This window comes from Lynx canadensis, chromosome B3 (assembly GCF_007474595.2).
Source record: "Lynx canadensis isolate LIC74 chromosome B3, mLynCan4.pri.v2, whole genome shotgun sequence".
NCBI lineage: Eukaryota > Metazoa > Chordata > Mammalia > Carnivora > Felidae > Lynx > Lynx canadensis.
Window position 1 is genome coordinate 53,754,014 of NC_044308.2, and position 21,659 is coordinate 53,775,672.

The 21,659-nt window shown below is 38.8% G+C and overlaps 1 protein-coding gene across 1 annotated transcript in view; it reads left to right on the plus strand.

The window, feature by feature from the left end:
* ATP8B4 (ATPase phospholipid transporting 8B4 (putative)) overlaps positions 1 to 21,659 on the plus strand; it is a 240,012-nt gene that overhangs the window by 63,165 nt on the left and 155,188 nt on the right. The window contains exon 5 of the mRNA XM_030318217.1: positions 11,286 to 11,358. Within this exon, the coding sequence (XP_030174077.1) occupies positions 11,286 to 11,358 (73 nt within the window). The remainder of the gene's footprint in view (positions 1 to 11,285; positions 11,359 to 21,659) is intronic.

Sequence of the window (21,659 nt, forward strand, 5' to 3'; positions counted from 1 at the left end):
CCCAGTAGTTCATTTTTGCTTTTAATTCCCTTGCCTTTGGGGATGTGTCGAGTAAGAAATTGATACGACTGAGGTCAGAGAGGTCTTTTCCTGCTTTCTCCTCTAGGGTTTTGTTGGTTTCCTGTCTCACATTCAGGTCCTTTATCCATTTTGAGTTTATTTTTGTGAATGGTGTGAGAAAGTGGTCTAGTTTCAACCTTCTGCATGTTGCTGTCCAGTTCTCCCAGCACCATTTGTTAAAGAGACTGTCTTTTTTCCATTGGGTGTTCTTTCCTGCTTTGTCAAAGATGAGTTGGCCATACGTTTGTGGGTCTAGTTCTGGGGTTTCTATTCTACTCCATTGGTCTATGTGCCTGTTTTTGTGCCAATACCATGCTGTCTTGATGATGACAGCTTTGTAGTAGAGGCTAAAGTCTGGGATTGTGATGCCTCCTGCTTTGGTCTTCTTCTTCAAAATTCCTTTGGCTATTCGGGGCCTTTTGTGGTTCCATATGAATTTTAGGATTGCTTGTTCTAGTTTCGAGAAGAATGCTGGTGCAATTTTGATTGGGATTGCATTGAATGTGTAGATAGCTTTGGGTAGTATTGACATTTTGACAATATTTATTCTTCCAATCCATGAGCATGGAATGTCTTTCCATTTCTTTATATCTTCTTCAATTTCCTTCATAAGCTTTCTATAATTTTAAGCATACAGATCTTTTACATCTTTGGTTAGATTTATTCCTAGGTATTTTATGTTTCTTGGTGCAATTGTGAATGGGATCAGTTATCCATGTGTTCTGATTCTAATGACACAGACTTTGTACTGTGTTAAATTGTTCCTTTCATAAATAGGAGGTCATGATTCTCCCTTTTAAGAATGTCATCTTCAAAGGATACAGTCTTTACTATAAAGTGCCCAAGTGTTTGTTTCAACAATTCATTAGGATTTGTCATTCATGAATTTGAAACATTACCTTGAATTTGTCTCTCTTCCTAATGGTCTGGGGTACAAAACTGATGACCTAGTGAAAAGAAGTATTCTAGTAATTGGGAGCAATAAAATTTATCCTGATCTTGACAGGAATATGAATGACATAATGGTTGAATCCTCAAAAAGTAGAGATATTTTACTCATGACCATGAGTAAATCCCGACTGAAATCTGTTGGCATGATGTTAAGTCATGAAAAGTCAAGTCTAGAGGGACTAGAATAATACAGTACAGGCATATAGTTTTCTGATGAGCTCACTATATAAGGGGACAAATCGGGGAATATCTTGAGGAATGAAAGTTGATATATACTTTATTAGACAATTTCTCTGGTCTATCAGTTTTCTTGCTGGGCTTTGATGACAGCTGTATGGCAAACAGTCTACTACTGAGATCATTGTTCTGGAGTACAGGTATTCTTCATTCCTGACTAAAACAATATCCACATGCTCCAGGTATCAGAAGGCAAAGATAATTTAACTAGTGTTATTTAAGGGCTAGAGTTATATTTCCCACTAGTCTGTAGATTCCTTGATAACCATGGTTTGTATCTAGTTCCACTTGTAGCTCTGACACTCAGCCCCTGACTCAGAGTATTCATTTTGCAGATATGGGGCAGTTTTGAATTCATTAATGAAGGGAGATGATACTTCACATGCTACTGAGTGGTGATCTAATTAAGAATTTTACCTACATCCATCCTATTGCTGAGAAACTCAAAATGATAAACATTACTAACTACTTAAAAACTTTCTTAAAAAGTGTGTAGGACTTACTGTGACTATAATTCTAGTAAGTAAATAAACTCATGATCTTCCACTAATATCCATAGTAGTGCTTTGTGCCACAAAATCAGGATTACTATTTCCAGAAATACTAGGTTCTCTGACAAGAGCAAATAAAATCAGACTAGAGACACCACTGCTTTATCCTCATTGGTATGGCATGTGTTATTACTTGGCATGTTAACCAGCTAATATTTCTTTTCTGGCTTAATAGACATTTGGTTCTTTCTTAACCTTTCTCTATATAGGAAAATTGATTAAGAATAGCAATGAGGGGGGCACTTGAGTGGCTTAGTTGTTTAACATCTGACTCTTGGTTTCAGCTCAGGTCACGATCTCATGTTAGTGAGTTTGAGCCTTGTGTCAGGCTCCATGCTGACAGTGCAGAGCCTTCTTGGGTTTCTCTCGCTCTTTCTCTGTGCTTACATACACTCTCTCTAAAATAAACAAACTTTAAAAAAATAGCAATGTGAGGGGTGCCTGGGTGGCTCAGTCAGTTAAGTGACTCTTGATCTCGGCTCAGGTCATGATCTCATGGTTCGTGAGACTGAGTTCCACATCGGTCTCTGTGCTGACAGCACAGAGCTTGCTTGGGATTCTCTCTTTCCCCCCTCTCTGCCCCTCCTTTGCTCTCGTGCATGCTCTCTTTCTCTCTAAATAAATAAACATTAAAGTTTTTTGTTTTTTGTTTTTTTTTTTTTTAATAATAGCAATGGAAAGCATAATAAAGGCTTTTAATCCTGGAACCAAGATATTCAGGCGTCATTCTCCTCCATTGGGAACTGTCTTTTTTTGGGGTGTTTTCAAAAAGAGTTGCTGTTACTCACTATTGATCTGGGTCAGAGCATATTCTCTGATTTCTCAAAATAAGGTGTGGCAATTTAGATGAAGAGAATGGTTGATCTACTCAGACTAAGGTAATAGCTTGGTTTTTTTGTTTTTTTTTTTCCACCAAAATGTGTTCTTCATATGAGGAATATTTTAGGAATGGTGATTTTTTTTTCCTATAGACACTCTAAGATATTTGGGTAGTAAGTGGTTATCAGTACAGTATTTTTTAATAGCAAACTACTAAAAAATTATCTTTCAACTTCATTTACTAATCATTGCAGTGAATTGGGCAACCCAAAGTTTTACAGACTTTTCTTCCAAAAGTTATAAGATGGAGTAGGGAGCACAAAGACTCATGGCAGTTGCTCATATTGACTTTACAGAATTGAAATTGGAATTGTTAGAAATTGAAATAGTTTAGAATGGAAAAGTAATCTAATTGCAAGAGCATGTCAATAGTAAAATTGGGAAGTGGGCTCTCAGTTTGTAGGGGTTGCTCTGCTGTGCCACCCATAGCCCCCTTCCAGACTGCAGAGCACATTTCCCCAGCTATCAGGAGTGCTGCATACATACAACTCTGAACTGTCAGACCCCTCTGGGAATTCCCATTGGCTGAGGAGAACTGTTTTGTTCAAGGTCACCCCTTCTTGCTGAAGTCACACTTCATCCATTGAGTGAACAATGCCAAGGTATAATCTGGCCCCCTTGATCCAGTTCTGAAGCTCCAGAGCTCCCCATGAAGTTGGCTAAACCTTTGTTGTGACTGTATCAATAGTCCAACTCCTCCCTCTGCCCAACTGTCTCCCTCACTCTCTCCCAGGTGTCAGTGCCAAGAGAACTTGCCTATAAACTTCTTGCACACAGATCTCCTTCTGAAGCTGCTGCCCAGAAATCAGACTAGACCTAAACAGCTCTGTTTTCTCCATGGCCAATCTAAGGCATTTCCTTCAGCATTCATATGTGAGAGAAGATTGTAATCATCTTCCTTGAAACAGTTTTCTTCTGACTTTCTTGTGGTCTCATCATCTCTTAGGCATCTGTTAATAGAATCCTACTAAGAATTTACAGAAGACAGGATCTTAGGAGGCTGATTCAGGACAAGTTTCAGTCTAGGGAAATGATCAAAGAGAATACACTTTCTGTACAACTCTCAGTAGGCTTATTGTTCAGGTGAAACTTAGTGAATTGATTATTTTCTTTTGAGAATAGGAAGGCTAAATTGTGTGTCTGTTTCTGCATCCACATAATGCACAATAGAAGCTGCAAAGATTTATATAAATTAGGCAGGACATCTATAAAATTGATTACTTTTTCTCAGCAAATCACTGAACTGATTTATCCATGCTGAAGGACTATATCTTTTATCATCTCTCCTTCCTCCCACCCTTCCCCCTGGGCAAATTGGTATGCAAGCCTCTTCAGCAGCTGATCTCAGACCTCCCTGTGTGGCTCTGCCTCAGCATAAGCACTGTGTGAATAAGAGGAAAAGAAGGGAAACATCTGCATTTTTCAAAATAAAAAGATTCCAAAGATACAAATATTAGGCTTCTTCTCAATGTAATGAGATCCTGTTCACCAGTCTGTTATAGGATCAGGGCCAAGCTTTATGTCTTACTCTCCTGTGGCTCTGACAGCAGTGTGAGCAGGGGAGGAGCAGAGAGAGAGAGGGAGACACAGAATCTGAAGCAGGCTCCAGGCCATGAGCTGTCAGCACAGAGCCTGACGCAGGGCTCGAACCCACGAACCATGAGATCATGACCTGAGCCTAAGTCGGACACTCAACCGACTGAGCCACCCAGGCACCCCTGTACTACTGTTCTTGATCAACTCTCTTCTGCTCTTTAGGGTCCATCCTCTTTCTAAATAGGCAAGATGTAGTAATCATTGAAAATGAGGTAAAAAAGAATAATAAATATAGATATATTAGGAACATGGGCTTTGTAGTTAGATAGACTCGGGTTCCAGTCCTGGCTCTGCCACTTACATGTGGCCTTGGAAGAGTTTTCTTATAATTTTTTCCTCCCCAATTGACCTTTAAAATACCAATCTATGTAATGCCAAAAATTCAAATTGTACACAAAAGTATACCATAAAGTGAAGTCTCCCTTCATTCCAATTTTCCTCTTCATTTTCTTTCTCTAGTGGCAATCACTGAATGATTTCTTGCATTTCTTTTAAGAAATTTTCCATGTATTTAAGAATAGAGGTTATGTAGGTATATCCTTGCTTCGAACCAGTTAGAATCTTACCATGCATATGTAGTGCCCTGAACGTGCTTATTTTTAACCTAATAATGTAACTTAGAGGATATTTTATATTACACATGCAACCTGTCTTCTCAGTGGCTGAATTGTATTCCTTCCATTGAGTAGATGGACCATAATTAAATACATGTACCGTGGCACATCTGTCTAATCCTTATTGATGGGCATTGATAGTTTATAACATAATACTGCAGTAAACATCATTGTACATCCATCTTTGAACACCTGTATGATCAGTTGCTTAAAGTGAAATGCCTACTTCTAAGTGTGTGGGCATTACAATTTTTGATGTTACAAAATAAGGCAAATGTCTCTATTTCTCTAAACCTCAGTTTTGTATTCTATAAAATGGGAGTAGCAATAGTACCTATCTCATAGGGTTGTTGTCAGGATTAAATGAGGGAAGAAGATACACAAGTAGTGTTTCCAGATGTAACACATTAAAATACAGGATGTCCAGTTAAATTTGAAGTTCAGATAAACAATGATAATATTTTAGTATACATATGTTCCAAATATTGTAGGAGGTATACTTATATGAAAAAATTACTTGTTTATCTGAAATTCAAATTTAGTTGGGTGTCATTTATTTTTATTTGGAAACCTTGTATATGAAGGCATCAGCACAGTCCTTGGAATACAGTAAGCACTAAATAAATACTGGTTGCTATAATTCTAATTAGACATTTAGGGAAATGCTATCATTCAGCAAATGTTGTATTTTTTAAATGTTTATTTGTCTTGAGAAGAGAGTGAAAATTATGTCAGGGGCCCATGTCCGCAAGCTATTTTGGGATCAGCTGTTCTTATACACAGTGGTATATACTATTGCTCTTGATTAAATCCTTTCAGCTCTTGAGGGTCCATCCTCTTTCTAAATAGGCAAGATGTAGTAATCATTGAAAATGAAGTAAAAAAGAATAATAAATATAGATATATTAGGAACATGGGCTTTGTAGTTAGATAGACTCAGTTTCCAGTCCTGGTTGGATTGTGCATGTGCGCATGTGTGCATGAGTGGGGGAAGGGCAGAGAGAGGGGCAGAGAGAGAATCCTAAGCAGGGTCTTTACTGTCAGTGCAGAGACCCAAGCAGGGCTCAATCTTACCAACTGTGAGATCATGACTTGAGTTGAAATCAAAAGTTGAACTGACTCAGCCCCCCAGGTATCTCAGTCAACAAATATTTCTTGAGTTCCTGCTGTGAGTTAGGCATTATGCTGGGTCCTGGGGATACACTGGTGAATAAAACAAGGTCTGTGTGGGTAGAAGAATGTTTTTGTGTGTTACAGGTCTGATGTGGGCTTGAGGTTAAAGAAGGAACCAAAATCATTGATGTGGATTGACTGGTTAATTAGGGGAGGTCAATTATATTGACCTTCTTAATTATCTTATCTCTCTGGTACCCCAACATGTCTTCTGTAGCTTTGAGGAAATTCTCTTTTCGGGCTCTAATGGGCAATCAGAAATATTAAAGTATGGAAAAGATGACAGGAAGATTGAGGAGCCTGTTGAAGATCTCCTTATGTCCCTTAAGCTTCAGCAGTCAGCTTAAGATATTTTGCTCAAAGCAAATGCTTGATTTCTAGCCTCTAGAGCCGTTAGTTCAACAACAGGGAACATGGTAGGTACTATCTCACTCTTGGAATTGTGTTTTCTCAAGAAGTTTCTCAGCATAGCCTAGCTAGAAGCTCTGTATGTCACATTAGGAGGAAGCAGATTCAGAACAGTTTATTAGTTACTAAATACAGTTGCTATCTCACTATCTTTTCTCAGAGCTCAGATTATCTGATGTTCTGAGAATAGGTATATAGTTAGTGGGTGTATTTAAAAAAAATTCCTTCCTCAAAGTAATTCTAGTTGCCATTCAGTGGCAGTTTAACTTCATATGTTTTATGGTGACTTTGGAATTGAAATTTTAGGAATTTTTTTCTTTAATTTTGGCTTATATTTAGCAATCAGCTTGTGAGTTTACTAAGGTAAAGTCTATACCATTACCACATCTATTTTACAAAAGCCTGATTCAAAGATGCATTAATTAGATTATGTCATTTCAAAATGTGAGATAATTATGTAATGATATGGAAAATGGAAGCTTATTTAAAAATCTTGGAATTTCTGGATTCAGTGCAATTAAATGAATTAACTTGCTCTCAGAATATTCATATATTTTAATTCCTTTATGAGAGCAGAAGGGCTTTCCCTGACAAAGGTAATGGCCAAGTCTGTGGACCCAGATATCTTCCTTGCAGCCCATGAGGCCATCCTGTGTCCCCCTCACAGAGCTGTGATGCAAGCTTGCTCCAAACACGAGCCCCAAGAACAGCTGCACCACACATGGAGAGCCAGGGGAGTGTCTGTTTTCATTGTTTCAGGATGATGACGAAATGCAATCACTATACAAGTTAACATCTTAGAAGAAGTTTAGAAATATTTTGAAGATGAGCTTTAAATTAAATCTTCCGGTCTACCCCTCTGGTCTTGTTGGTATGTCTTTGATGTGTCATCAGTGGTGGTTGTAGTAGGTAGGACAAGAAAAATGGTGGGATTTAACATATAGATAATTTAAATTTATTTTCAGGTCTTTATCAGTTTATATTTGGTCAGTAAGTTTGGATACTGTAAGTTTCAGTAAGTTTGGATAGCTAAGACCCTGAGTGCTCACTGAAACATATCTCTGATATCCTAGTTAATTGTAGTTATAATTATCTGCCAAGACAGAATAGGAAATAATATTAAAAATAATATTAAACCCCTCCCTCCTTGATTGTACTATACACTTACCAGATTTTTCGACATATACATTCAAATAAAGGGTTTAACCAAGATACCACACATAGCCTGTTGTTTAATATCCCATGCCCTTTTCTCACAAAACTCTAATTGGATCTGTAGAGTATTACTTCTCCTCCCTAAAATAATCCATTTTCTTCTTCTTCCTTTTATTCTTCACTTACTTTCTGTTAACTGTTTTAAGTCATACGATGACTTTCTGTCATAAGCTCACTTGGTAAGGATTATGCTGTCTTCTTGGAAGGGTGCTGTCCACAAATCTGACACATAGGTCTGTGTGTCTGTTGTTGGGGTTATTGATGAAATAAGCATCGGACACTGCTTGCTGTTTCTTGCCAGGTTGCTAATTAGTTTGGGATAATATTTCTTTCAAGGAAATTTCCCCCATGATTATGTACCTTGCCAACAATATTTTGCTTCAAGTTCAGAAAAATTTTGTGCCAACCTGCATTTTTGCCTGGTGAAGGTTTTCTATAGCCCATGGCCTGCAGAAATGATACTGTGTCCTGTGGAATTTGCACATATACATACCAGAAAGTTTTTAAGGTCTCAAATACTGTTAAATACAGACTTTGGAAGCAAAATATTTGGAATGCTCCTTTTTAGGGGAGAACTTTCCATTGGGGTAAGTAGAGAAAGGTAGGTGGTCAAGGTAGAGCAGGTGTTGGAAGATATCTGGGATAACAAAGGGGACTTCTGGGAAGAGGAGCTCAGAGAGACTGATAGATATATGTTTTGGGCACAGGGCACACAGGGCACACAGGTGGCAAGAGAGAAAAAGAGGACTTGGGTGAGATAAAGGATGCTGGGTTCATATGTGGTGTTCAGGTTTTTTCTGCTTTCTTTGCCTGTCAGATGACATTGGTAGATTAATAGTCAGATCTTAGCAAGATATTAGTAAATACTTAATCTGAGTGTTTTTCTACTTTTGGAACTATTTAGTGTGTGAGAAAGTAGAGGTTAAAATATAGGTAGGGGTGCAGGTAGGTGTGAGGGGGGAAAGGCATGAGCACCTGGCATGAGGGAAGATATTTTGCTCTGCTTTATCTTTCTCCATATGGTTTTGATAAAGTTTCATGTTTATCATATCAGTGATTCTTTGCATACTCTGGGGTTCTGCAAATTTGTTTTTTAACTTTTTAATAAAAATTTTTTAACATTTACTTTTGAGAGAGGCAGAGCATGAGCAGGGGAGGGGGGAGAGAGAGAGAGAGAGAGAGAGAGAGAGAGAGAGAGAGAGAGAGAGAGAGAGAGATACACAGAATCTGAAGCAGGCTCCAGGTTCTGAGCTGTTTATTAGCACAGAGCTGGACGTGGGCCTCGAACTCATGAACTATGAAACCATGACCTGAGCTGAAGTTGGACGTTCAACCAACTGAGCCACTCAGGTGCCCTTTAATAAAAAAATTTTTGAATGTTTATTCATTTTTCAGAGACAGAGTGAAGTGTGGGGTTGGGACAGAGAGAGAGGAAGACACAGAATCTGAAGCAGGCTCCAGGCTCTGAGCTGTCAGCACACAGCCTGATGTGGGGCTCGAACTCACAAACACTGAGATCATGGCCTGAGACAAAGTCAGATGCTCAATCAACTGAGCCACCCAGGTGCCTCTGCAAATTTTTTTCTTAGAGAGATTTTGTTCTAGTATTTTTCCAAGTGTCGCAGTTAATTCAAGTAATTCCCATAGATACCACCACACTTATAATAATTTCTTTCTAATTGCTTTAGTTCTATAGAGAGAACTAACTAAATGTAAGATACTATAATATTTAATACCTAAATATAAGATACTTCTATAAATATAAGAACTAAATGTAATAAGATACTGAACTTGAGAAAAGCAAGTTAGAATTAAAAAAAAAAAAAAACCAATTTCAGGTTTTGGTTTGTTCTCCTAAATAGTGGCTTTTGCTATCTATCTGTTCATACTTAACTATCAAAGGTGCATTTTGAAATGTGTAAGATATTCTATAGAGCTCCCTTTTTACTTTGGTTGATTATCTATTTGGGTGGAAGAGTTAGGGTACAGTCCTTCCTAGAGCTTTAGTAGATAGGACGGAGGAATAAGAGTTTGGAAATGAAACTTCATATCATCTGAGCTTCCCCTCAAAGCAGATGCACTTTCAATAGACACTTCAGGGCAATTCAGTAGCAGTGCATTTTCCATAAATAAGGACGTGGTCTCCATCTCAGTCCATTCACATAAGCTTTTATCTGAGATACTGTCCCCTGAGAAATGCCACTCATGCTCCAAAGGAGGTAGTATCCAGGAGAAATAAATCAGCACATAATCCATACCTGTAAAAATAAATAAAATGAGATTTAGAAGGACTTCGTGTGTTCTCCATTGTTCTTGAAGTAGATAAAGTGCAGAAAAGTATGGTATTGGAAAAACGATTGAATTCTGGCTAGAGATGAAAATGCTCCAATTGAAAACTTTCCAGAACAACATGTACTTGGATCCGTATTAAAGAAAAACTCTTTGAGTGTTTAAGCCAAATGACCCAGCAGGGTTGATAGTGTGAGGCATATTTCACAGTTGTATAAATATTTAAAACTGTTTTCCAGCCTATAAAACAAGTAAATTAGGTTGTTTTTTAAAATACCACACAAGGAAATTAGCCGGCCCACCTTAACTTGTTGGGGAACCTGCCCTTCTCATCCCAGCCTTCTCTCTTAAAAGGGGATTGCTGGGAAAGAAGTGTGGAGAAGGCTTTCAACTTGGAAAACAAAGCTGGTTTATGTTTCAGAGAATTTCAGATGGAGTGATTAGCATCATGGTATACTGCCACAGGTGTTCTGTTTCCAGATGGCCTGTCTTCCTAATGTGTCACAAGGGGCCAAACCAACTAGATTCAATAGCTTTTTATCATAAGTCCTTTTGAACGTGGTGAAGGGTAGACTAGGGGCTCCATTATATACATAAGCCTAAAAGAAAGCAGTGCAGCCTCTTGGCTAGGTGGTTCTCAATTATGAGCTATTGCTCCTGGCTATGAAAGTGCCACCAAGCATGTTCTTCAGCCACAGGCTTATGGATGATGGGTAGGTGTTCTTTCTCATTCAGTCTCACAAGGCTGCTTTGATCCCCCATTGTTGTTCATTCCCTTTCCAAAATTTTTATTCTTTTCCTCTTACTTGCATTGTAGCTATTGCCTTGGACCACTTTCTTTTTCCTCCAGTTAAACAGAATTCTGAGACAATGGCAGTAATGTTTTATTTCTATATTTATTAATGTAGAGTCTGAGAAGAATGCTAAAGACTAAATTTATTGCTACCCGCTCTTCACCCCTGCCCCCAGCCCAACCAGCCCATGTTTTGGCCAAGGAAATGCAAGCAAGAGTTAATAGCTGGTATACAAAGCTGGCACCATGGGGTGGTGACACCATGGAGCACACAGCCAAAGGGTTAGGCATCTTGGGTTTAATCCTAGGGATACCCCCAACTCACTGGGTATCCTTGAGCAAATCACTTGACCTCTCTGGGCTTTAGTTCCCACATCACTCAGGTAAAAGACTTAGTTATATAAGGTCCTTTGAATTTTGCATTGTAGAAAAATCTTCTGTTATATGATGTTTCATTGTAAATACATTTCCTTGATTCTTCTTTGTTAATTAAAAAATTTATTTTGTTTTTGTTCTTAGACTGCAGAATGAAAAATGGATGAATGTCAAAGTGGGAGACATCGTTAAATTAGAAAATAACCAGTTTGTTGCTGTGAGTATTTAGTACAATTTAAAGAATTTATCTCAGGTTAAAATAGCATATGTACTGAAGTATTTACATTTGAAAATTTGGTAAATCTGTACTAATTAGTAATAATTAAGAAAAGAATACCAGAACGTATTACTAAAAAGTCTCAATTATAAAATGTTGAAAAGACATATTAATTAATTACTTTGATAGCCTGAGTGATTATCTCTTCGTCTATTTCCTTTGTGATCTTTTTTCTTTTTTTGAGAGAGAGAGAGGGGAGGGGAGTGGCAGAGGGAGAGGGTAAGGGAGAGAGGGAATCTTAAGCAGGCTCTATGCCCAACGTGGAGCCCAACACAGGGCTTGATCCTAGGAACTCTGAGATCATGACCTGAGCCGCAATCAAGAGTCATATGCTTAACCAACTGAGCCACCCAGACGCCCTCCTTTGTGATACTTTAAATCAATAGACATAGAAGATTTTAAATGAAGCTATCATTTCATATAAAAGATTTAAAAATGCTCCAGTACTTTAAGAACAGTTATTTCTCACATATTTTGAATACTATCCCTTAATAATCGGATTATTACTGTTAATTTGCAATATAGTTGAAGAAGATAACCAGAGGACAAAAAAATGTATGCTTCTTCCTGAATAATCACAATAAAAAATTTCTATTGGTCTGAACTAATAAAATGCTATTTATGACATTTTGCTTTGCCTATCAAATGTACTATAATTTATAGTCTCAAGCTTCCTATGTTACAGTTTCCTTGATAAAATTCAAGGGGTCACTTCAATGACTAAAATATATGTGATGAACTGTAGCTCACATTAAATGAAGGGCAAGAAAACTAATCAGATGAGAGATTGAAAGTTCAAGTTATTGTAGTCTTTATGTCAAATACATATTAGTTATGAAAATTTGTGTTCAGTACAGTTTTATGTATCAAGTTGTGTCCTTCATTAAATCTGAGGCATTTTCCCATAGGAAAAAGGAGTGACCCCAAGATCTCTTTACAAGAATAACTCAGTTGTGGGGCACTTGGGTGGCTCAGTCGGTTGAACATCAAACTCCAGCGCAGGTCATGATCTCACCTTTCCTGCGTTTGAGCCCTCCATCAGGCTGTCTGCTGTCAGCGCAGAGCCCCTTAGAATCCTCTGTCCCTCTCTCTCTCTACCACTCCCTTTCTCACCCCCCCCCCCCCAAAATAAATGTTAAAAAAAAATAAGAATAACTCAGTTGAGACTCCTAAAGATTCACTTTCAGAAATAGTCTTCTTTCATTAATGCACTGTCTGCGTATACTGATCCTCTGGAACAGCCTATGTTAAGAAGACCACTCAGTGGTCAGACCATTTACAAAAGAGCTCACCCGCTAAATGGAGAAGTGTTTATGTCCCTGACAACATCGATTCTTTGGAAAATAGCCGAGAACCAAAAATAAGTACAAAGGGGGGCGCCTGGGTGGCGCAGTCGGTTAAGCGTCCGACTTCAGCCAGGTCACGATCTCGCGGTCCGTGAGTTCGAGCCCCGCGTCGGGCTCTGGGCTGATGGCTCGGAGCCTGGAGCCTGTTTCTGATTCTGTGTCTCCGTCTCTCTCTGCCCCTCCCCCGTTCATGCTCTGTCTCTCTCTGTCCCAAAAATAAATAAAAAACGTTGAAAAAAAAATTTAAAAACAAACAAACAAACAAAAAAACCCAAAAATAAGTACAAAGGGGTTGGCACAGCCAAAAGAGAGGTTTCAAAGTCCACATACTGTGGCCTAGGCTCCTTATACGTAGGACGGTATGCCAGGTTCTCACAGTTTACAATTGACACTTGATCAACATGGGTTTGAACTGCGTGGGTCACCCCCCTGTCCCTGCCCTTACCGGTAGGTTTTTTCTGTGTGTATATATACATATGTATATATATATATATGAATGTATATATATATGTATATATATGTATGTATGTATATATATATATGTGTGTGTATATATGTGTGTGTGTGTGTGTGTGTATATATATACACACACACACATATATACACACACATATATATACACACACACACACATATATATATATGCACTATATTTATATTTTTCCCTATATATATACACTATACGGTACTACAAATGTATTTTCTCCTCATGATTTTCTTAGCATTTTCTTTTCTCTAGCTTACTTTATGGTAAGCATATAGTGTATAATACATATAACTACCAAAATATGTATTAATTGACTGTTAATGTTATCATTAAGGCTTCTGGTTGATAGGGTATTAGTAGTTAAGTTTTTTGGGAGTCAAAAGTTACACTGCATGGATTTTTGACTGAATGGGGGTTGGCACCCCTAGCCCCATGTTGTTAGATTAGACGCAACTCAAATTAGCTTATCCAGCTTATTTTCCAGCTCATTAAAGATTAGCAGCAATACACTAGGGAGTGGCATCTGCTGGTTCTAACCTGTAGGAAAGATGCAGACAGATACAGGTATCTCTTGTTATCTGAAAGTAGAGCGGTCCTGTGAAACCTTCAATAAGCCAATATAGCACAAATCAAAGACTCTTACCCTTAATTCATATGGAAAACTTTTTTGAATATTCCCAGGCCCCCAAAATAATCTCTCTTAGGCCTTTCTGATACCTTAGGACACATCTTGCTAATGATGCACAAAATAAGTCAAGATAAAGCACAAATGCTCACAGACAGTTCAAAGCTTTTGAGGCTAGACACCGAGATGCTGAGGATAGTTCTGGGAGAAGGAACTTGGTGGGGACTCTCTTGCTCTCAGGTGCACACTACTTCTGTAAGGGTTCACTACAAACTTGTATGCTACTTTTGCTTTTCCTTCTTTTCATAAAGGTAAAAATCCTTTTCATATTTCTTTTGGTTAGTGAAAACAAGTACTGATATAGTTCTTTCATGAAGTGGTGTAATGAAAACTTTCAAAAAGTTGGGGATACCTGTGTAGTGTAAGGGCAGTGAAGTGAATTGGGTTAGAACTGAGTCTGCTCCATTCCTTCAGTGACAGCACTATATCTTCTCTGCCTATGGTTTCTTCATGTGTCAATCAAGGTGCCAGACCACTATATCATCCCAAAGATCCCTTCCAGTCCTGTGTGCTAATTCTCTGTCTGAACTGAGATGACTACAGGATTCTTGAAGGCAAAGAGCACATTGATCTGGCTGGTCTCTCACACCTAGTGCCATGTTGGGTCATGGTGGGCAGACAGCAAGTGATGGCTGAATGAATAAATGTCAGTCTTTTGTAAGAGAGAAGACAGAGGGGAAAATGGATATAAACTTTGGAAATTCAGAGTGTTCTGGCTCAATGGGATACTAATATACATCTGTGTGCTCAAAGAAAAGGTCACATATATTCAGGATTCTTTGCTTAAGAAGAAAAGTCTTCATGTAATTTAATTTAGTTCTGCGTTCAATTAAAATGATTACAGTGAAAAAGTTTTGGTGCAACTAGATGGTTAACCTTCACTTTTTAAAAACACTGGCATATGTGGAATTCTAAGATGTGTGCATTCAAAAAAATGTTTGGCAACTACTTTGTCCCAGGAATGGCACTAGATTATAATGGAATTAGAAAAAATTAAAGTGTGCCACACATGTAACTATTATTTTATTTACAATTGAATATTTCAGTGGCAATGCTAGACATATTCGCACTTCATGTATTCATAAAAACAGTGTATTTAAAGAGCCCCCTGTATGTGCTCTAACAAGGATAAATATTAGACTGAAATCACTTGTTCACTAATCTATATTCTAGTGTGTTCTTTTATCACATTCTTTGGGGTGAATCCAAGAAAGGCAGAAATCAAACATATGTCCCAAATCTCCTAACTCTATAGGACCTCCTGGGTAACTTATCTGTGCTCCAACTTGCCCTCTGGCCTTGATATTCTAATTTGTATTTCCCCTCATCTTTATTCTTCATTTAGTTATATTTTCTATGTTATGGTACCTGTGCTTGCTTTGCTTCTGCAAAACTGTCTATGGAATGATGCATGGAAGGCAAGTGTAAGTGCACACATCAGGTGAAAGAAGACCAGTTCAATAGGTGTTTCATTAGCGTTGGTTTAAAATGAATCACACATTTAGACAAATTTCCATGAAGTCAGTGATCCATGTGTCCCAGCACTGTCCAGTAGAACTTCCTGCAGTGAGAGGTGCCTGGGTGGCTCCGTTGGTTAAGCATCTGAGTCTTGATTTCAGCTCAGGTCATGATCTTGAAGTTTGTGGGTTTCAGCCCCTCAGCAGGCTCTGTGCTGACAATGCAGAGCCTGCTTGGGATTCTCCCTCTCTCTCCCCTCCCCCACTCCCTCTCTCTCCCTCTCTCTCTGTCTCAAAATAAATAAACTTTAAAAAAAAAAAAAGAACTTTCTGCAGTGACGGAAATGTATATTTGTGCTGTCCAGTGTGACAGCCAATAGCCCCATGTGGACACTGAGTGCGTAAAATGTGACTAGTGCAACTGAGGAACTGAATTTAAAATTTTATTTAATTTCAATTAAAATTTTTTTTTAAATGTTTGTTTGAGAGAACTTGAGTGGGGGAGGGGCAGAGAGAGAGAGGGAGACACAGAATCTGAAGCAGGCTCCGGGCTCGAACTTGTGGACCATGAGATCATGACCTGAGCCAAAGCTGGACGCCCAACCAACTGAGCCACCCAGGTGCCCCTAAAATTTTATTAAATTTTAATTAATTTTGATTTTTAAAAATATTTAGATTTAGATAGCTATGTGTGACTTGGGGCTGCTTGATTGGATGGCACAGATGTGGCCTTTTTATTGTGGGTACATGATGGGATGGGAATGCTTATTCTCCACTCTTCTCTACATCCAGTTCTTTACATTTTCACTTGGAGGGGCAGCACCAAAATAATCTTTTGAGCTTTTTGTACTACCTTGCCCACATCCCTCTCCCAGGAGTGACTTCTGTGATTGCTGGGTTTGGGGGCAGGGAGTGGTGCCCATGACCCAGAGCCTCCTTCCTTCTCCTTCTCTTTGGGCTCTGCCTGTGTTCACAGTACATTCAGCCCTGCTCTTTCATTCCAACAATTTTACAAAAGCAAATCCTTGTGGTGGAGGTGCTTGGAAGGTCCAGGTAGTTTAGAGCTCCCTTTATCTACAGCTAGGTGAACCTAACAGGGATCAAGTATTAGCAAGCCCATTTGGCCCACAGACCTATAGCCTGGTCTCCAGCAGCTTTATTAATAACAAGGATGATGTGTTTATCTCCATTGATCTTGGTCTGATTCCTATAATTATAGTTCTGTTGGTTTAATCTTTGGATAAGTGAAGAAAGGAGTTCTTCAAATGCCAAAACTCTGTAGTGTCTCTTGATTATCTCACTTTGTTTCAGAATTTTTCTATGTCTGTCTAGCTACTTGGCATCTACAAAACTTTTTCTAAGGGCCAATGTTTTTATGGGTGAACTGCTATAATAATTTAGAAGTATGAATATACCTCCTGCTCCCTGAGGATTAGCTCATTTAATCTTTACATTAGCTCAAGGAAGGCAGGTTGTTCTATTATTGTTCCCATTTTACAGATGAGAAAAAAGTGCCATCAAATAGCTTGCCAATAGGAGAGCTAGGAGTTAAACACAGGCCATCTGGATTTTAACTCCACTCCTAATTGCTACCATCTGCTGGCTCCTTACCCCATTAAAAGTCATCCCAATTGCCTTGAACCTGGGTTTCCTAAGTTAGGGTCTTCAGGCTTGGGTGCTGGAAGTGAAGTGACCACAGAATGTTGTACCTAATTCTGATGCATAACCTCTAGTTGTTCATATTTAGAATTCTAAATTAATTTATGTCAGCTTATTCTATTTTAAGCAAGGAAAGGAGCTTGCCTGTGATGGCTAATTAGCTGGCATATTCAGAAGTTACCTTTGTTTTCCAGACAAGGAACCCTCACTACTCACTTAAAAAGAAATTTTAAAACATGTTTGGGCTGAACTTCCAGAGCTCCTAGTTTAATTTTGGGACCAGGAGGGGAAAATGTAGAGTGTGATTCACTTATTGCAATGAGATTGGCTTGCATGAGAAGAACCAAGTAAATGGTCAGACAAACACACTGCAAAGGTCTTTTTTTTTTTTTTTAATTTTTTTAAACATTTATTTATTTTTGAGACAGAGAGAGACAGAGCATGAATGGGGGAGGGTCACAGAGAGAGGGAGACACAGAATCTGAAACAGGCTCCAGGCTCTGAGCTGTCAGCACAGAGCCCGACGCGGGGCTTGAACCCACGGACCGTGAGATCATGACCTGAGCCGAAGTCGGACGCTTAACCGACTGAGCCACCCAGGCTCCCCCAAAGGTCTTTATTAGTGCCAGAACTTGGACCCTGGGAGCCAGGCACACCTTCCTCCTTTACTTGACAGCAGTAACCTTGTTTTGTTTCCATTTTCCTACCTGGTGGTAGAAATAAACCCCTTACTGGACATGACCATATTTGAACATTTGAACATTTGAACGAGTGTCCTCTCTTCCTCTACTGTCCCCATCCCCCCAGAAGAAGGGCATTCATTTTTTAGGTGTTTACAACAGTAAAGGTTTTGTTTTAAAACAAAGACATTCGTCTGCTACCTGAATTGGAAATATCACCTTTAGATATTAAAGAACTAGAAAGATGAATCTGATCTCAACTCCAGTACTGATCAAGGGTGGGCTTTGGCTCTCTCACCCATCAGGGCATCTCGTATAATTTTTTGCAGCACCTTAGTCCCTTCCAGAGAGGCCATGTGGTAATCTCATTGCCCTCTTTGTTATTTAAGATTTTATCGCTTCAAGTCAGAATTACTTGCTTCACACTAATTGTTGTAAATAAGCCCTCTTTCACTTTTAAAAATATGTGAGACAGTAGAAAGTTGAAAATTTCCAGAGGAAGATTTTTTAAAACACTTGTGTAAGCTGCACTGAAAAAGAAGCTTCTTGCTAAAGCATAGAGAGGTAGCATGCCATTTTCTACATTAGAAAAAAATACATGGTCAGTGTTCTGTTTATAAGCAATTATTCATTTGTGTGTGTGGGGGGGTGAAATATACAAGGTAAGGATTTTTTTTTGACTAAAGAAAGTAAAAATTAGTAAAGTAAGTAAAAGCTATGATCATTATTATTCTCCTTTTCTCCTTTCTTCCATCCTTTTCTTATTCTTCTCAAATAGTTAATTATTAAAAACATGTTTTAGATGTATCTAATACATGTTAGTAGACACTCAACATGCATTTGTTTGATCTGAAATTTAAATTTTAAATAAAAATATCACCTACAATCTTACACATTTTCATTTTTACAACTCCATCCTGATTCTTGTCTGTATCAAACCTATTTTCCTATAAGTATACTCATATTGCATGAGCCATTTTGGATTTTTATTTTGGGACTACAAAAGTAAAAGATAATATTGTAGATAGTAAAGAAGATAAAGAGCTCCATGTACCAGAATGACTTAATAGGGAGATTCAGATAGGACATTCCAATTAATTCTACAAATTTATCTTTACATCAGGTTATGGGGTTAATATCCCACTATTCTTAACCATTGTGGTTTTGGTTTTTAAACACCAACAAAGCAAAACAAAACAAAACACTTTCTGTTTGTCCTGGTCCAGTGATTTTGTAGCCACCCAGAGGAAAGAGTATACATCTGGGAACAGAGTTATAAATTCTAGTTCTAGCTCTGCCCTTTAAACTGTGTGGCATGAGCAGGGCATTAAATCCCTTAGGGCCTTTTAGAAGTGACAAAGCTCTCACCATGACTTTGTAAAGGCTATGGATGTTACGTGAATTAATTTAGTTCATCTACTGCTTGTGGGGCCAGAGATAAATTTCCCAGATTTCTTATTCACACAACAGGAACAATAGTATCTTCTCACAGGATTGTTGAAAGAATAAAGTGACAGAATTGTGGAGAGTGTTTTATAAACTCTTAAAGAATTGTACAGCTTTTAGGTGTTGTCATTGCTTGAGATTTTGCTTTATTCTGAATTCTTCAATTCAGCAAACATTAATTATGCCTAATCAGTCTATGAGGACAGTGTTGTTGGTTGTGAGAACTCAAAGGTGTTCAGTGGATTCTTAAGTTTCCTCTGATTGAAGTATTTGTTTAAGTTTTCTATGAAGCAATTGCTTGGGCTTTTTGTTGTATGTGGAAGGTGGAGGAAAGGGCATTGTGTTGGAAAACACTGCTTCATCCTTGGGGGACATAGTTGAACTTCTCTTGGCAGGACATGGGGAAAAGTCACCAATAATTGAGAGAAGAAAGTACAAATGGTATCTGAGGAAGATGTTTTTGGTAGGAATTAACGACTATTTTCCTGGCACATTTGTGAGTTCCAATAAATGTGCTTTTGTTTCCTTGTTGTTTTTTTCTTTTTAATGTCTATTTATTTTTGAGAGAGAGAGAGAGAGAGAGACAGACAGAATATGAGTGGGGGGGGGGTAGAGAGAGAAGGAGACACAGAATGTGAAGCAGGCCTCAGGCTCCAAGCTGTCAGTACAGAGCCTGACATGGGGCTTGAACTCACAAACCGGGAGATCATGACCTGAGTGGAAGTCAGATGCTCAGCTGACTGAGCCACGCAGACGCCCCTCTTTCTCTGTTCTTAACTCCTGCTCATGTCTCTGCCTGGGGAGACCTCCCATTATTCCATCCAGAATCTTCCATAAAGCCATTCGTTGGCTACCAACCTGATGTACTCTACCTCATTTGCACTCCCCCCATAGCACTTTGGTAATAAGACCTTTAGAACCTGTATTGTATTCTGCCTTTACTAAACTATAAAATCCTTGAAGGAAAGAGGTTTTTATTCATTTTAGTATTCTAACCTTAAATTGCCCAGATTCATGTGTCAATTGTGGCCTCAAACAAGTTACTGAACCTCTCTGGGCCTCACTTTGCTCATCTGTGAAGTGGGAATAACAACAGGACCTACACTACAGGATTTCTGTGGGAGTAAGCTCTCACTGAACACTGGTGTTACAAGCCCCTGCGACTCAGACACAAGTTTCTGGATCCACTAAGAATTGGGTACCCTGGCAGATACTGAACGGGTCAGCTTCAGGAGGCCTGGTCTGGGACTCAGTCATGGGCTGGTTGGGCTCTAAGACCTCCCTTATGTTTCTCCACGTCTGGCCCAGAACCTCTGACAAAAGCATGATGACCAGGGACTGACAGGGCTGTTATTGCATCTCTCTTCTCCTTTTCTTTTCAGAATTCTTACTGAGTGCACCTGGAAATAGGAGTGCTGCATGATTGTGAGTGGGCAGACCACTTATTTCTCTGCATGCCCCCTCTTGGTCCTGCCCCTTCACATTTCCTTCTCAACTATAATGAATTTAAAAACTTCAAGGGAGCAAAAAGGAACGCCAAAGCTCAGTCAGTGGGGCAGGGAGAATAGGGATGAATGAAGGGCATGCAGAGATCAGGGAATAGGGAAGCAGGAGCAAGGTTCAGAAGTCATCAAAGAAAAAGATGACAACAGAAGGGACAGGAAGAGTGGGGAAGGTTGAAGGTAGGAAGGTAGTTGTCCCAGCTTCCCAGGAGGTAGTCAGGGCAGGTGTTTGCTTAGAACCTGTGGGCTTTCTAATTCTCAGTCACAGCCTTTAGGAAGTTGAGTTACTGTTCAGGAGAGAATCCACTTGCCAAATGGTGGTGCCTCAGTCACATGTTCTGAGCCAGCAGTGGATGACTCCTCCCTTTGTCTAACAAAAATATAAGTATTAAGCTGCTAAACTCAATATTAAATAGGAATGTTGAGTCAGACTTACTGTATAGTTTAGAAGAGAAGTTGCTCTAGATACAAATCAAGATCTTTCTCTGTACTTCATAACTATTTTCAGTCACAGATGATGATCGAGAATTCTGGATTTTGTGTAAAATGATCCTATTAAGCTCAAGGGAGGAGAGGCATAGGCCCAAAGAACATGAAGTTATACTGCTATCATATTCACTGATATTTAAATTGTGAGAAGTAAGACCAAGGTAAATTTTCAAAAACATTTTTTTCTCTTTAAAAACATAGTGGGTAATTTTGGCTCAAGAATGGTGTACAACTTTTTACATATTCTCTCTATGGTGGGTTTGCTGTAGGTACGTTGTGATTAGTCAGAAAATAATTTTTGCCTCCTCAGGCCTCTGTGACTCTTGTATTAGAGCTGAAGAGGTGTCTTGATAACATAAACCCATTTATAGGTTTAGGGGCTTGTTACTGAGTTGTTTCTTAATTCTGTTTTGTCACAATTGAAACAAAACTGAACATGCACATGTATATCCACACACAGACATCCCTTGCCTATATTTGAGTTGGAAAT